The 16,500-nt window shown below is 41.3% G+C and overlaps 1 protein-coding gene and 1 non-coding gene across 8 annotated transcripts in view; one reads left to right on the top strand and one right to left on the bottom strand.

Moving 5' to 3' along the window:
• Window positions 1–16,500, top strand: part of SPECC1 (sperm antigen with calponin homology and coiled-coil domains 1) — a 331,903-nt gene that overhangs the window by 252,018 nt on the left and 63,385 nt on the right. For all 7 annotated transcript variants that reach the window (XM_032270309.1, XM_032270311.1, XM_032270308.1 and 4 more), the window contains 3 exons: window positions 1,612–1,693; window positions 5,264–5,420; window positions 8,021–8,123. In XM_032270309.1, the coding sequence (XP_032126200.1) occupies window positions 1,612–1,693; window positions 5,264–5,420; window positions 8,021–8,123 (342 nt within the window). The remainder of the gene's footprint in view (window positions 1–1,611; window positions 1,694–5,263; window positions 5,421–8,020; window positions 8,124–16,500) is intronic.
• Window positions 11,202–11,322, bottom strand: LOC116544173. The gene has a single exon (XR_004265851.1). It is a non-coding gene; the product is annotated as a U6atac minor spliceosomal RNA (small nuclear RNA).

Raw genomic sequence — 16,500 nt, 5'->3', positions numbered from 1 at the left:
CCCCAGAGCCATGTGCTTGGCCTCTTGTGGCACTTCTCATGGGAAGCTGCCAACATGGTGGGTGATGGTGGGTAGAGAATGACATCCAAGATACAGTAAGTGAAAGAAACAAATCGGTATACAAAACAATGTAAGCTATAACATTTGTGTTTTTAGAAAAACAGAGGTTTTTTTTTTCAAGGTTTTTCCTTTAATAATATCATGCTTACTTGCATTCTGAAATGCTTTTTTAAATGGCAGTAAAAAAATACAACATGAAATCTACTCTCTTAACAAATTTTTAAATATTATCAATTAGAAGCACAATATTGTATGGCAGGTTTATTATCAATTAGAAGCACAATATTGTATGGCAGGTTTGTAGAATTTTTTTGAATAATTTCAACTTTTATTTCAAATTCAGGATGTACATGTGCAGATTTGTTACATGGATATATTTTGGGATGCTGAGGTTTGGTGTATGACTGATCCCATCACCCAAGTAGTGAGCATAGTACCCAACAGTTTTTCAATCTTTGCTTCTCCCTCCTCTGGCCCTGCCCAGTATCGGTTGTTGCCATAATTGTGTCCTCTAGAACTTTTTGTCTTGCCTGGCTGAAACTCGGTACCCATGGAATGACTCCCACTTCCCCTCTCTGAGGCCTCTGGGAGCCACGGCTCCACTGTCTGCTTCTGTGATTTTGACTACATTAGATTCCTAACGAACGTGGAGTTATGCCGCACTTGTCCTTCAGTGACTGGAGTATTTCACTTAGTATAATATCTCCAACACTCATTTATGTTGTAGCATGGGACAGGATTTCCTTCTTTTTTAAGGCTGAATAATATTCCATTGTATATTATATACCACATTTTCTTCATGCATTCATCTGGTGGTGGACACTTAGGTTGCTTCCACCTCTTAGCAGTTGTGAATCATGCTGCAATGAACATAAGGGTGCATATATCTTTTTGAGATCCTGTTTTCAATTTTCTTGGATAAATACCAAGAAGTGGCATTGCTGAATCATTTGGTAGTACTATTTTTAATTTTTTGAGGAATCCTCCATGCTGTTTGATGTAATGGCTGCACCATTGTACATTCCCACCTACAGTCCACAGGAGTTTCATTTTCTCCACCTCCTCACCAACACTTGTGATTTTTCTGTTTTTTGTTTTTTTTTTGATGATAGCCTTCCTAATAGATGTGAGGTGGCATGTCACTGTAGTTTTGATTTGCATTTCCCTGATGATTAGTGATGTTGAGTACCTTTTCATATACCTATTGGCAGTTAAAAAAATACTTTTACACACGTCCTTGAATATACGTAGAACATTCCAGGAAAGATATTCACAAAGCCAATTAATAATGATTACCCTTGGATAGAAGAACTGGGGGATGGGAAGGAAAAGGAGACTTTCTCTTTACTATTTGTCCTTTTTATTGCTTTTGAGAATGGTGTCTATTTGCATGTATTGCCTATTCAAATGAGTTAATTATAAACCCCCCTGCTTATTCCACTGTGTTTAAGAACTATTGCACACCCACCCATGCACACACATACATACCTGTGTTTGTGCTATTCTTGATGTTATGAGCTCACCATGCTGGTGTTCCCCTGCTTTTTACAGAGGCATTCAACTTACAGCAGTGTGCGGCCAGCCAGCAGAGGGGTGACTCAACACTTGGACCTTCCCGACCTTCCCCTCTCAGGTAAATTATGTAAACATGAAGAACTGTTTACTTATCTTTCCCTGCAGTTAACTTTTCTTCATTTCTTTGCATGAAACTGAGCTTAGAAAAATAATCAGTGGCATTTCTTGCAGGTGATTTCAACCCCTGAATAACGTACGTGTCATGGATGTTAGATGCAGCAGTGCAGCTGACGAAAGGAGAAAGTGTCTTGTCTCCTGCCCGCTGTACTTCTCAGTGCCCTTGTGCTAGGGAGACAGGCCCAACTTTGTGGGGTTTTTTTCTTTTTTTAGAGACATGGTCTTGCTTTGTTGCCCAGTCTGGTCTCAAACTCCTGGCTTCAACTGATCCTCCTGCTTCAGCCTCCCACAGTGCTGGGATTATAGGTGTGAGCCACTGCGCCTGGCCTGTTGTTTTTTAAGTGAATCTCAAGAGCGTATTTTCTAATCTTTAAAAAGTAACTGATTTAAGGGGAAGAATCTTACCTGATTTGGAATTTGTCTTCTACTTCTGCAATTCTCAAAAGTTGCCTCTTTAAAGGTATTTGTCTTTTGGTGCAGTCCTCTTCCTATTGCTATACCGTGTGTGTATGTGTGTGTGTCTGTGTGTGTATTTTTGTTTGTTTTTTTTTAACTCAAATTTTGGTTGTAAAGTGGAGGTTGCATTCAGCAGTCCCCACCCATCGTCACATTTGGGTTTGCACTACATCTCCTGTGTCACAGGCTGATGTGAAGCAGCCGTCAAGAGGGGACCCAGGAGCAGGGACATGTGAGTTTGAGTTTCATCACTGCTGCTCAGCCTGGCTTTGGCCTCATCACCCCACCTCTCTGTGCTTTTATGTCCTCATCTCTAAAATGGAAATAATCCTGTCCACCTTATTGGATCATATTAAGGATTGAGTTAGCACGTTAAAGTGCCTAGAACATGCTGGGCTCGTGGTGAGTGCTGTGGAAGTGTTTGCTGTGCACATCTCACCTGTTCTTCTCTGCTGATCCAGTTTACCTGCCCAGAACTAAAAGGACAACAGCACTTGAGCCTAGTGGGAAGTTCAGGTTGTCCAGAATTTGGGCCCTAGAACCTATGTATGTGTCTATGCGGTCACTGTTAGGAAATAAAAAAGTAAAAAAGAACGCTAAATGAACTGTTTATGGGTGCCGGTAGGAAGGATAGAAAGCCAAAAGTCTGCATCACATGGACAGAAATCCTTTGGTTTCTAAGCAAAAAATAAAATTTCTACGACTGTACTTCCTTTAGACCTTAGTCAAGCACAATCCAGCTTGTTCTTAAAATAGTTGTTTATATAAAAGAACTTTCCCTTCTGAATAACCTTCTTTGCTTTTTCATGGAATTAAAAAAAGATTTTAGAGTTGGATAAACACTGACAAGAAAATTTGAAGATGATCTCGGCCCATTCCTTGAATTTTACATGGGAGAGATTCAAGCCCTACAGAAATTGAGTGACTTATTAAGGCTGCAGTGATTTTGGATGGCTCTCCAGCCAGGAAGTCTCCTGATTCTTTCCACCATGTGCTTCTTGGTGCTGAGGCTGCTGATTGCGCTGAGTGATAGCTTTCTAAATAAGCAATGATAGTTTATGTGGGACTCCAAGTCATGATAATGACTTCCCAGCAGGAGGAAATGGAAACCAAAGGCCAGTGTAAAGTCAAGAGTGTAAGAACAAACAGATGGAGTTCAGTGGAGGTAGAGAAATGAGAGAGTCTGCGCTGCAGGAGACCAGGCCTGAGTGCCCCGTGCTAGGAGGGGAGTGGAGGAGGCCAAAGCAGAGCGGGAGGTCCACGTGGCTTACAGTCACCGCTGCGTAGCACAGAAGAGGGAATAACTAGATTATACGCATAGTGCTACGTGTGGGGTTTTTGAAAAATTGTGGTAAAAGACACATAATATAACATTTACCATCTCAACCGCTTTTTAAGTGTACTAGGTAAGCCTTTGGTAGATAATATTTGTGTCTTCTCTGTTCCACTAGCCTTAAAGTTTCCTGTTGTGTAGAGACACCATTCTTTTTGGTTTTCTTTGAGACAGTCTTGCTCTCACATAGGCGGGAGTGCCGTGGCATTATCATAGCTCACTGCGGCCTCAAACTTCTGGTCTCAAGTGACCCTCCTGCTTCAGCTTTCAAGTGGCTGGGACTAGAGGTGCATGTCACCATGCCTGGCTAATTACAAAAAAATTTCAAGGGGTAGAGACAGGGTCTCAGAAATTTGTCCAGGCTGGCCTGTTCTCCTGGCCTCAAGCAGTCCACCTGACTTGGCCTCCCAAAGCACTGGGATTACAGGCATAAGCCACCATGCCTGTCCAAAAAACCATTATTTTAGTTGACAAGATACATACTGAACTTGAGACCACAACAGCTATTGCTCTGAAGTTAATACCTCATTGACAGCCCTCCTCACTTTGCCCCCACCAGGCACCTGTCTGCTTGGATGATTCTGTTTACTGTTATTACAGCAAAGGATTGCAGGGACAATTACTTGCTTCTGACAATCTCCAGAAATTGCTTGTCAACGTTGAGGTCATTGGGAGCTGCAGAAACCAAAGATTAATGTGCCGTTCTTGTTGTTCTCTTTAGTGATATAAATACTGTTTTTCTCTGCTATTTAGAGCTGACCAGCCTCACTCCCAACTTTACTGCCCCTAATTAATGGCTGTGAGCTGTAGAAGGATTGTTTTCTTCTGTGACTATTCGCAGGTTATAGGGACAACTGTGAACTAATCCTGGTCCCTGGCCTGCTGTGTAGCTTTGAACAAGGCACTTAATTCTCTGAGCTCCAGTTGCCTCTATAAATAAAAACTAGACAATCTTGAAAAGTTTCTTCTGTTCCATTCTTTTATGATCCTTTAGGAAATATCATCTGGCTAGACATGGTGGTACACTCTCCTGTAGTCTCAGCTACTTGGGAGGCTGAGGCAGAGGATTGCTGTAGGAGGTCGAGTCCAACTCCAGCCTGGGCAACACAGCAAGACCCTGTCTCTAAAAGAGAAAAAGAAAAAGGAATATCATCTGAAGGATTCAGTCCATTTCATTACCTGTTTTGACACAGACTAATATGACAGCAGAAAGGAGCCTTGAAAGAATGATTTTTACTTCTTTTTTTAGCAAGCCAGGCCCTATGGCTAGAATGGCCTTTTCTGTCATAAAATAGTTTTTTTTGGTTACCAGCTTCTTGTTTGCCTGTGATCTGATCATCATACAAGGCATTTTTCTGCCACTATCTCTCAGATGTCTGTCAATTAAAACAAAAGGTATTACCTGGGGACAGGGCTGGCTTTGTTGGCACTTGCACAAGGCCCTTAGAAGAGCACATGCTTGGTGTAATACTCTGATGACATCGTCTTGAAATTCACAGTAATTTTTGAACAAGAGATTGACCCGGCGCTAGATCCTGTAAATGATGTTGTGGTCCTGCCTGGAGAATCCACATCCCTATTGCATTTTTATTACTTCAGAAACTATATATATATGTTTGTACTTGAGGATAAAATGAGAACTGTGTTATATTTGAGAAGAAATATGATGGCAGTCAAGAGCTGGTGCTTGAGGAATGGGTGATTATGTGGTTGTTCCCACAGATATTCTAAAGGGAAGGACTGAGGCCCTGAAGCCGGACCCCCACCTCCGCAAGAGTCCCTCACTGGAGTCACTGAGCAGACCCCCATCTCTGGGCTTCGGGGACACAAGACTGCTGAGCGCTTCCACCAGGGCATGGAAACCACAAAGCAAACTCAGGTATCATGTTTCAAACAATAAGAAATCAGAAAAACATCGGGCTGATCACCTTTTATTCTTGCTGTTTGTCCCCATGGCCAATTTACTTCTACAAATATTTCCTGCATGAACATGACTAAGACACTGTGCCTGCCCTTGGTGAGTCTAAAAGGAGGACCCTGGACAGCAGTAGTATGCAAAATGGAATTAAGGGCTGTAAAAACAATACTGCATAAGCAAAGTCTTGAGAGGTTGTCAGTTGGATCAAGAAGTCTAGAGAGAAGTGGCATTTCTGCCAAAGGCTCTAAAGGTACCATTACAACCATGCTGTGGAGTAGTGTTCAGGGAGTGTGGGTGGTATTATGTGTCTGGACTAGACTATGGGCTTCCTGAGGGCAGGGACCCTGCCATACATATGCATAACAAGCTCTCTGTCAGTATTTTTTGGGTGGATGGATAGGTGACTAGGACATTCCAGCTGGAAGGCAGGTTGGAACCATATTGTAATTAATCTTCATTGCTAAGGAAGAGGTTTGTGCATTATTTTGGTAAAGCACTGGGGAACCACCAAGTTTGTGGGATTTTGTTTCAGATTTTGACATTGTGCAGTGAGATTGGACCTGCATTTTAAAGGGATTCATCAGAAAACAGTGGCATGTAAGGGTTGGAGAGGCATTTTGAAATCAGTGTTTAAGAAGGACTTTCACAAGGATGTGAAGGAGGGGTTGGCAGAGGGAGAGGATGGCAAGACCAGCAGGGTGGTCACTAAGAGCTGGTCTTTGCTTCCACAACTCTGTCACCTCCTCCCTTTTCAGTGCCCCTGGTCATCCAGGCCACAGCAAACCTCTTTCAGCTGCTGCTTCTCTTTCTTATGTCTTCCCTGCTTCTCTGTGTTGGTTAATCTGAAGCACTGAGCACATCCTGCTGCAGATCTCACAAAAATCTCACATGACTCTGTCATCCATACTCCTAACCCTGGTCTTCTAGATGCCTCACGACTCAGCACCACCCCACCCACCTTCCAGAATGGCTCTGTTCCTCCCCCCACCTGAGCCTGTTTTAGTCCCTGCCTTTGTAATATCACATGAGAATTTCTGATGGCAAGTCTTTGTGTATAAGTTTTAGCCTGAATCATTTTTCTTTTGTCCTTTCATACTGCAAATACTGCTTCTCCTTCAAGGTCAAACCTTTCATGAAGTTGTACCTCATACCTGGCACATTGACATATCCCTTCTCTGACTTCGGTGTCTACACTGTTTTGGGCGTTTAGTTTCTGTACTGCTTTGCAGTGTGGAACAATGTTGCACAGTTCATGCCATTGTCTCCATTTATGCTATAATTTAGTGGACAGTAAATGTTCAGCCTACATTCTGGTATCTCTTCCAGCCCCTTGCATTGTGCAACACACATAGTATTTGACTTTGTAGAACTTAAGAATTGAGTAGATGTATCAGTATACAAAATTGGCTACTTTAGGAGTAATAGCTTTTTAATAAATATTATAATTACAAATATGGATATATAGAAGGATTTATGGAAGTCTGTATTAATTCAGGTCTTGTTACACCTTTGGGTATAGCATATATTTGAATCCGAATAGATGAAGTCGTGTGTTTTAGAGGCGTAATGTAAAGCCCCAGATATTACATATTGTCCTGTTTAAGTACAAGCGATTTACATAATTGAAAGAGATTTTAAGGACCAGAATTAGTGCTATTCTGAATTGCCCTTTTCTTTATGCCAGAAATGCATACAAAAGGCTATGTGTATATGCATATGCTATTCATAATTGATATTTTACCTTTCATAATGAAAAATTATCTGATAAAGGTAAAAATTGATATTTTACCTTTCATAACGAAAAGTTAAAATAGTAAAATTCTTATTTCAATTTTACATTTATGTTATTGAGATAAACAATGGCAGGATATCTGATGTTTTTAATATGCCCTTTTAATCTACCTTTAAAATTTGTTTACTTTCATTTTTTGGAGATGGGGTCTTGCTCCGTTGTCTAGGCTATAGTGAGGTGGCACAATCATAGTGCACTACAACCCTGAACTCCTGGTCTCAAGCAATCCTCCTGCCTCAGCCTCCTGATTAGCTGTAATTACGGGTGCACATCATTATGCCCAGCTAATTATTTTATTTTTTATTTTTTTAAAGATGGGGTTTCGCTATGTTGCCTAGGCTGGTCTTGAACTCCTGGGCTGAAGCAATCTTCCTGCCTTGGCTCCTAAAGTTCTGGGATTCTAGATGTGAGCCACTGCTCCCAGACAATCTACCTGTTACATGTTATTTAGATAATTGGTTTTGAAACATGTAGGGTGTGTTTTGTTTAGGTATCTTTAATTCAAATAATATTGTACTTAAGTAAACAAAGAAAAGACTAGATGGATGAGCAACAGATGGATTTTAAAACAAAATGTAACACAACTCTCCTTAGATTTATGATAGGAAGCACAATTTAATTTTTATTTTATACAGTGACATATAAAATAATAATGTGACTAATTCGGCTAATATACTTTTGCTTTTCTAGTAGGTATTTATTTCTTGTTTATTTGAGGATTCTAAATATTAGCATCTTCTTCTAACTCTGTGCCCTTCTTTCTAACCAGTGTGGAAAGAAAAGACCCTCTGGCGGCCTTGGCCCGGGAATATGGCGGTTCCAAGCGCAATGCTCTACTGAAATGGTGCCAGAAAAAGACACAGGGTTATGCGGTAAGGGACATCAACCAACATCCAGCCGGCCCCAGGCAGTAGTATCCCTGTGCCAGTACATGTTCCATGTGTGCCTGTGCTTGGTAGGACGATAGGTGTGTAATTATCATCTTTCTGTTCTCCTAGGCAAGGCTGCCAGGGAGGGTTTGATATCTGTGCACTGCCCAAAGGCAGCCAGACAGAGAGGCAAATGCAACTGAAAAACAGTCTGCACTCCACCAAACGTATGGCTGCATGCAAAGCAGCATGTCCTGCAGAAAAGGGGACCTTTTTCTTTGCTCAGAGTGTTACTGACCGCAGGTTCTTGGGCTCTCAATGCAATATAAATTGTCATGAGGCCAAAAGAGTTTTCCCAACAAGGCTTTATTGGAGCTTATGCCCAGGCATGAGGGAGGAAGCACAGAAGAGGGAGGATTCTCTGGCTGACTCCCTGAAATGAGCTGGTAGGGATTTTTTTATTAAGCAGGAATTAAGAAGGAATTGATATCAAGGTAAGGAATGTGGGCTGGGCTGGGTAGAGCAAGTGAGGGGTAGGGGATGTGGGTCAGCTTATCTGCTGACGATGGTTGTCTTGAGTAATGAGCTAGCTGGCGGTCTGGTCGGTGGCAGGAAGGCTGTACATCAGTTGTTTAGCATTCCTTCCTGAGGCGAGACACTGGCAATTTTGGTTGGATATTTTGGATTTCCTAGGGTTAGTTTCTGGAATTCTTTAAGTAAAAGAATTAAACATTCTTTTATTCTTTTAAACATTATGAGAGTGCAGAAAAACAATGTGGTTGTTTTCTTTGCATGACTTCAGGTACGCCAGTGATGTAATGGTGTGGGTTTTGTGATCAGTGGGAATGCAAGAAATAATGCTGTAGTGGGGTGAGCTGAAGATAAGCCCCGTCCCTGCACTGTCTCAGAAGTTGGTTGATGTATTCCTGGTGGATACAAACTTCAGAATGGAACTCCTGGGCCCTAGGGTGTGCATACAATCTAGTGGATAGTGCCAAACAGATGACTGAAGTGACTGTACACTTTCTGTCCCTCCAGCAATCTATGAGAGATTTATTTCTTTGCATTCTTATCAGCACTTGGTATTGTCAGTCTTTTTACTCAAGGGCATGTGGGTAATGTATAGTAAGTAGTGTCTCATTATGGTTTTTATTTGCATTTTCCTGTTGACTGGGGAGGCTGAGCACCTTTTCATATGCAAACTGGCCATGTGGATAGTCCCGTTTGGGATGCACCTGCTCAGGTCTTTTGCACATTTTGTTTGTGTTTGGGGGAGTGGCTCTGTAAGCCAGATATGAACTTTTGCTCCTTTTTAAAAATTTTTACTTTAAGTTGTGGGATACATGTGCAGAATGTGAAGGTTTGTTACGTAGGTATACACATGCCATGGTGGTTTACTGGACCCATCAACCCATCATCTACATTAGGTATTCTCCTAATGCTATCCCTCCCCTAGCCCCCCAACCACTGACAGGCCCCAGTGTATGATGTGTTCTCATTGTTCAACTCCCACTTATGAGTGAGAATATGCAGTGTTTGGTTTTCTGTTCCTGTGTTAGTTTGCTGAGAATGATGGTTTCCAGCTTCAGCTGTGTCCCTGCAAAGGACATGAACTTGTCCTTTTTTATGGCTGCATAGTATTCCATCATGTATATTGCCACATTTTCTTTATCCAGTCTATCACTGATGGGCATTTGGGTTGGTGCCAACTCATTGCTATTGTGAACAGTGCTACAATAAACATATGTGTGCATGTGTCTTTATAGAACGATTTATAATCCTTTGGGTATATACCTAGTAATGGGATTTCTGGGTTAAATGGTATTTCTAGTTCTAGATCCTTGAGGAACTACTACACTGTCTTCCACAATTTTTGAACTAATTTACACTCCCACCAACAGTGTAAAAGTGTTCCTGTTTCTCCACATCGTCTCCAGCATCTGTTGTCTCCAGATTTTTTAATGACCGCCATTCTAACTGGCATGAGATGGTATCTCAATGTGGTTTTGATTTGCATTTCTCTAATGACCAGTGGTGATAAGCATTTTTTCATGTTTCTTGGCCACATAAATGCCTTCTTATGGGCTTGTTTGTTTTTTTCTTGTATATTTGTTTTAGTTCTTTGTAGATTCTGGATGTTAGCCCTATGTCAGATGGGTAGATTGCTGACATTTTTTCCCATTCTGTTGGTTGCCAGTTCACTCTAATGATTGTTTCTTTTGCTGTGCAGAAGCTCTTAAGTTTAATTAGATCCCATTTGTCTAATTTGGCTTTTGTTGCCATTGCTTTTGGTGTTTTAGTTATGAAGTCCTTGCCTATGCCTATGTCCTGAATGATATTGCCTAGGTTTTCTTCTAGGGTTTTTATGGCGTTAGTTCTTATGTTTAAATCTTTAATCCATCTTGAGTTAATTTTTGTATAAGATGTAAAGAAGGGGTCCAGTTTCAGCTTTCTGCATATGGCTAGCCAGTTTTCCCAACACCATTTATTAAATAGGGGATCCTTTCCCCATTGCTTGTTTTTGTTAGGTTTGTAAAAGATCAGATGGTTGTAGATGTGTGGTGTTACTTCCAAGGCCTCTGTTCTGTTCCATTGGTCTATATCTCTGTTTTGGTACCAGTACTATGCTGTTTTGATTACTGTAGATTTGTAGTATAGTTTGAAGTCAGGTAGCGTGATGCCTCCAGCTTTGTTGTTTTTGCTTAGGATTGTCTTGGCTATGTGGGCTCTCTTTTGGTTCCATATGAAGTTTAAGGTGGTTTTTTCCAGTTCTGTAAAGAAGGTCACTGGTAGCTTGATGGAGATAGCATTGGGCACTATGGCCATTTTCATGATATTGATTCTTACCAACCATGAGCATGAAATGTTTTTCCATCTCTTTGTGTGCTCTCTTATTTCCCTAAGCAGTGGTTTGTAGTTCTCCTTGAAGAGGTTCTTCACGTCCTCTATTAGTTGTATTCCTAGGTATTTTATTCTGTTTGTAGCAGTTGTGAATGGGAGTTTGCTCGTGATTTGGCTCTCTGTCTGTTACTGGTGTACAGGAATGCTTGTGATTTTTGCACATTGATTTTGTATCCTGAGACTTTGCTGAAGTTGCTTATCATTTTTTTTTTTTCCTTAACCGTATGCGTTTTGTCAGGCCCGAGGGCCTCTTCCATCCTTGTCAAGGGGAGTGCTAACCTTCTCTCCTTTCATACAACACTGAAGTTGCTTATCATTTAAAGGAGATTTTGGGCTGAGAAGATGGAGTTTTCTAAATATACAATCATGTCATCTGCAACAGAGACAATTTGACTTCCTCCTTCCTATTCAGATACCCTTTATTTCTTTCTCTTGCCTGATTGCCCTGGCCAGAACTTCAAATACTACCTTGAGTAGGAGTGGTGAGAGAGGAGAGGGCATCCTTGTCTTGTGCTGGTTTTCAAAGGGAATGCTTCCAGCTTTTGCTCATTCAGTATGATATTGGCTGTGGATTTGTCATAAATAGCTCCTACTATTTTGAGATATGTTCCATCAATACCTAATTTATTGGGAGTTTTTAGCATGAAGTGGTGTTGAATTTTATTGAAGGCCTTTTCTGCATCTATTGAAATAATCATGTGATTTTTGTCATTGGTTCTGTTTATGTGATGGATTATGTTTATTGATTTATGTATATTAAACCAGCTTTGCATCCCAGGGATGAAGCTGACTATTGGGGTGGATAAGACTTTCGATGTGCTGCTGGATTCAGTTTGCCAGTATTTTGCTGAGGATCTTCTTATTGATGTTCATCAGGGATGTTGGCCTGAAATTTTTGTTTTTAGTTGTTTCTCTGCCAGGTTTTGGTATCGGGATGATGCTGGCCTCATAAAATGAGTTAGGGAGGAGTCCCTCTTTTTCTATTGTTTGCAATAGTTTTGAAAGGTAATGGTACTACTCCTCTTTGTACCTCTGGTGTAATTCGGCTGTGAATCCATCAGGTCCTGGGCTTTTTTTTGATTGGTAGGCTATTAATTACTGCCTCAATCAGAACTTGTTATTGGTCTGTTTAGGGATTTGACTTCTTCCTGGTTTAGTCTTGGGAGGGTTTATGTATCCAGGAATTTATCTCTTTCTTCTAGATTTTCTAGTTTATTTGCATAGAGCTGTTTATAGTATTCTCTGATAGTAGTTTGTATTTCTGTGGAAGCAATGGTGATATCCCCTTTATCATTTTTTATTGTGTCTATATGATTCCTCTCTCTTTTCTTCTTTATTATTGTGGCTAGAGGTCTATCTATTTTGTTAATCTTTTCAAAAAACCAGCTCCTGGATTCATTGATTTTTTTTGAAGGGTTCCTCTTGTCTCTATCTCCTTCAGATCTGCTCTTAGTTATTTCTTGTCTTCTGCTAGCTTTTGAATTTGTTCTTGCTTCTCTAGTTCTTTTAATTGTGATGTTAAGGTGTCGATTTTAGAGCTTTCTTGCTTTCTACTGTGGGCATATAGTGCTATAAATTTTCCTCTGAACACTGCTTTAGCTCTGTCCCAGAGATTCTGGTATGTTGTGTCTTTGTTCTCATTGGTTTCAAAGAACTTATTTATTTTTGCCTTAATTTCATTATTTACCCAGTAGTCAGTCAGCAGCAGGATGTTCAGTTTTCATGTAGTTATGTGGTTTTTAGTGAGTTTCTTAATCCTGAGTTCTAATTTGATTGCACTGTGGTCTAAGGGACAGTTTGTTATGATTTCCATTCTTTTGCATTTGCTGGGGAGTGTTTTACTTTCAATTATGTGGTCAATTTTAGAATAAGTGCGATGTGGTGCTGAGAGGAACATATATTCTGTTGATGTGAGGTAGAGAGTTCTGTAGATGTCTATTAGGTCCGCTTGGTCCAAAACTGAGTTCAAGTCCTGAACATCCTTGTTAATTTTCTGTCTCATTGATCTGTCTAACATTGACAGTGGGGTGTTAAAGTCCCCCGCCATTATTGTGTGGGAGTCTAAATCTCTTTGTAGGTCATTAAGAACTTGCTTTATGTATCTGGGTGCTCCTGTATTGGGTACATATATATTTAGGATTGTTAGCTCTGGTAAATATTCCTCTATCCCTTTATTTTGAGCCTATGTGTTTCTTTGCATGTTAGATGGGTCTCCTGAATACAGCAATCAGATGGATCTTGACTCATCCAATTTGCCAGTCTGTGTCTTTTAATTGGGTCATTTAGCTCATTTACATTTAAGGTTAATATTTTTATGTGTGAATTTGATCCTGTCATTATGATGCTAGCTGGTTATTTTGCCTGTTAATTGATGCAGTTTCTTCATAGTGTCGATAGTCTTTACATTTTGGTATAGTTTTGCAGTGGCTGGTACTGGTTTTTCCTTTCCATGTTTAGTGCTGCCTTCAGGAGCTCTTGTAAGAGCTCAGCATTTGCTTGTCTGTAATGGATTTTATTTCTCCTTCGCTTATTAAGCTTAGTTTGGCTGGATATGAAGTTCTGGGTTGAAAATTATTTTCTTTAAGAATGTCGAATATTGGAACACACTCTTTTTTGGCTTGTAGGGTTTCTGCAGGGAGAGCTGCTGTTAGTCTGATGGGCTTCTCTTTGTGAGTAACATGACCTTTCTCTGGCTGTACTTAACATTTTTTCATTCATTTCCACCTTGGTGAATCTGATGATTTTGTGTCTTGGTGTTGTTCTTCTCAGGGAGTATTTCAATTTGAATATTGGCCTGTCTTGCTAGGTTGGGGAAGTTCTCCTGCATAGTCTCCTGAAGAGTGTTTTCCAACTCTGTTCCACTCTCCCCATCACTTTCAGGTACACCAATCAAACGCAGGTTTGGTCTTTTCACATAGTACCATATTTATTTTGAAAGCTTTGTTCGTTCCTTTTCATGCTTCTTTCTCTAATCTTTCCTTTATGCTTTATTTCAGTAAGTTGATCTTCAATCTCTGATATCCTTTCTTCTGCTTGATTGATTCAGCTATTGATACTTCTATATGTTTCATGAACTTCTTGTGCTGTTTTTCAGCTTCATCAGGTCATTTTTATTCTTCTCTAAACTAGTTATTTTAGTTAGCAGTTCCCCTAACCTTTTTTCAAGGTTCTTAACTTCCTTGCATTGGGCTAGAACATGATCCTTTAGCTCGGGAGTTTATTATTACCTACCTTCTGAAGCCTACTTCTGTCATATCATCAAACTCATTCTCCATCCAGTTTTGTTCCCTTGCTGATGAGGAGTTGTGAACCTTTGGAGGAGAAGAGGCATCCTGGCTTTTGGAATTTTTAGCATTTTTGCACTTGTTTGTCCTCATCTTTGTGGATTAATCTACCTTTGTTCTTTGATATTGTTGACCTTCAGATGGTGTGTTTGTGTGGATGTATTTTTTGTTGATGTTGATGCTGTTCCTTTCTGTTTGTTGGTTTTCCTTCTAACAGTCAGGCCCCTCTACTGCACGTCTGGTAGAGTTTGCTGAAGGTCCACTCCAGACCCTGTTTGCCTGGGTATCACCAGCAGAGGCTGCAGAACAGCAAAGATTGCTCCCTATTCCTTCTTCTGGAAGCTTTGTCCTAGAGGGGCACCTGCCAGATGCCAGCTGGAGCTCTCCTGTATGAGATATCTGTTGACCTCTGCTGGGAGATATCTCCCAGTCAAGAGGCAGAGGGGTCAGGGACCCACTTGAGGAGGCAGTCAGTTTCTTAGCAGAGTTCAAACGCTCTGCTGGGATATCCACTACTCTCTTCAGAGACAGCAGGCAAGAACATTTAAATCTGCTGAAGCTGTGCCCCCAGCCACCCTTTCCCCCAGGTGCTCTGTCCCAGGGAGATGGGAATTTTATCTACAGTCCCTTGACTGGGGCTGCTGCCTTTCTTTCAGAGATGTCCTGCCCAGAGAGGAGGAATCTAGAGAGGCAGTCTGGCTACAGCAGCTTTGTAGTGGGCTCTGCCCAATTCAAACTTCCCAGTGGCTTTGTTTACCCTGTGAGAGGAAAACTGCCTACTCAAGCCTCAGCAATGACAGACACCGCTCCCCCGCACCAAGCTCAAGCATCCCAGGTTGGCTTCAGACTGCTGTGCTGGTAGCGAGAATTTCAAGCCAGTGGATCTTAGCTTGCTGTGCTCTATGGGGGTGGGATCTGCTGAGCTAGACCACTTGGCTCCCTGGCTTCACCCCTCTTTCCAGGGGAGTGAATGGTTCTGTCTAACTGGCGTTCCAGGCATCACTGGGGTATGAATAAAAAATCCTGCAGCTGGCTTGGTGTCTGCCCAAATGGCCTCCCAGTTTTGTGCTTGAAACCCAGGGCCCTGTTGGTGTATGCACCCGAGGGAATCTCCTGGTCTGCAGGTTTTGAAGACCATGGGAAAAGCACAGTATCTTGGCCGGAGAGCACCATCCCTCATTGCACAGTCCCTCACGGCTTCCCTTGGCTGGGGAGGGAGTTCCCCAACCCCTTGTGCTTCCCTGGTGAGGCGACACCCCGCCCTGCTTCGGTTTGCCCTTTGTGGGCTGCATCCACTATCTAACCAGTCCCAGTGAGATGAGCTGGGTACCTAAGTTGGAAATGCAGAAATCACCTCAGACCCCTGTTTGTTCTTCCTGCTACCCTGTCCACTCTGCCTCCGCCCTGTTTCGAGACTAGACCATGCCATGAAGGAAGGTCCCTCGGTTACAGCATCTCCCAGCCCATCAGCCACACTGCTGGAGCACACAGGAAAGAATAAGAAGCCAGAGGGAGGCTGTTGCCTGCAGGAGGTTTAGTGTAAAGGAAATAGAAATGGCAACGGGAAATTAAAGAAAACAGTTAAAAAGAGCAGTCATTCAAGAATGACACCACTGATGCCGCCTGTGCTGTCTTTCCCCACCCGACAGAAATGGACCGAGCCAGCTGCCAGAGTGGATATGAAAAGACAATTAGCATTTTCAGAAGGAGTAGCCTTTTATGAAGTAACCTTGTTGTAATGCAGGAAAGAGACAGACAGTAAGATGTTTCCAGTCAGGATTACAAGAATAGTATTTTCTACTGGAGTGATTTTTTTTTTTCTGTGAACATCTTGGATTAGTTTTCAAAACATTTTATGTTTGATGAAACCCAAAACTCATTTTGCCTGAAGAGTACTTTTCACTCATTATTAAATCTCTATATATTTAATATATCTCTATATTAAATCTCTATATGAGAAATATGAACATGCATCTGCTTTATTTACTCTTTACAAATATTCTATGTCTAGACCTGTTTGTCGAGACACCTCATAGGCTTATTCTCTCAGAATTAGGAAGCCAAAAATAACTGGTGAAAACTTTTTGAAAACCAGGAACCATGTGTACCTGACTTAAAATAACTTTCTCAGCAAACTTAGACAAGAACAGAAAACCAAACACCCACATGTTCTCACTCATAAGTGGGAGTTGAAC

The sequence above is a fragment of the Sapajus apella genome, unplaced genomic scaffold (assembly GCF_009761245.1).
Source record: "Sapajus apella isolate SASKATOON/1434 unplaced genomic scaffold, GSC_monkey_1.0 scaffold208, whole genome shotgun sequence".
Classification (NCBI taxonomy): domain Eukaryota; kingdom Metazoa; phylum Chordata; class Mammalia; order Primates; family Cebidae; genus Sapajus; species Sapajus apella.
The sequence above is the reverse complement of the archived record's forward strand: the minus strand, read 5'-3'. Positions and strand labels throughout refer to the sequence as shown.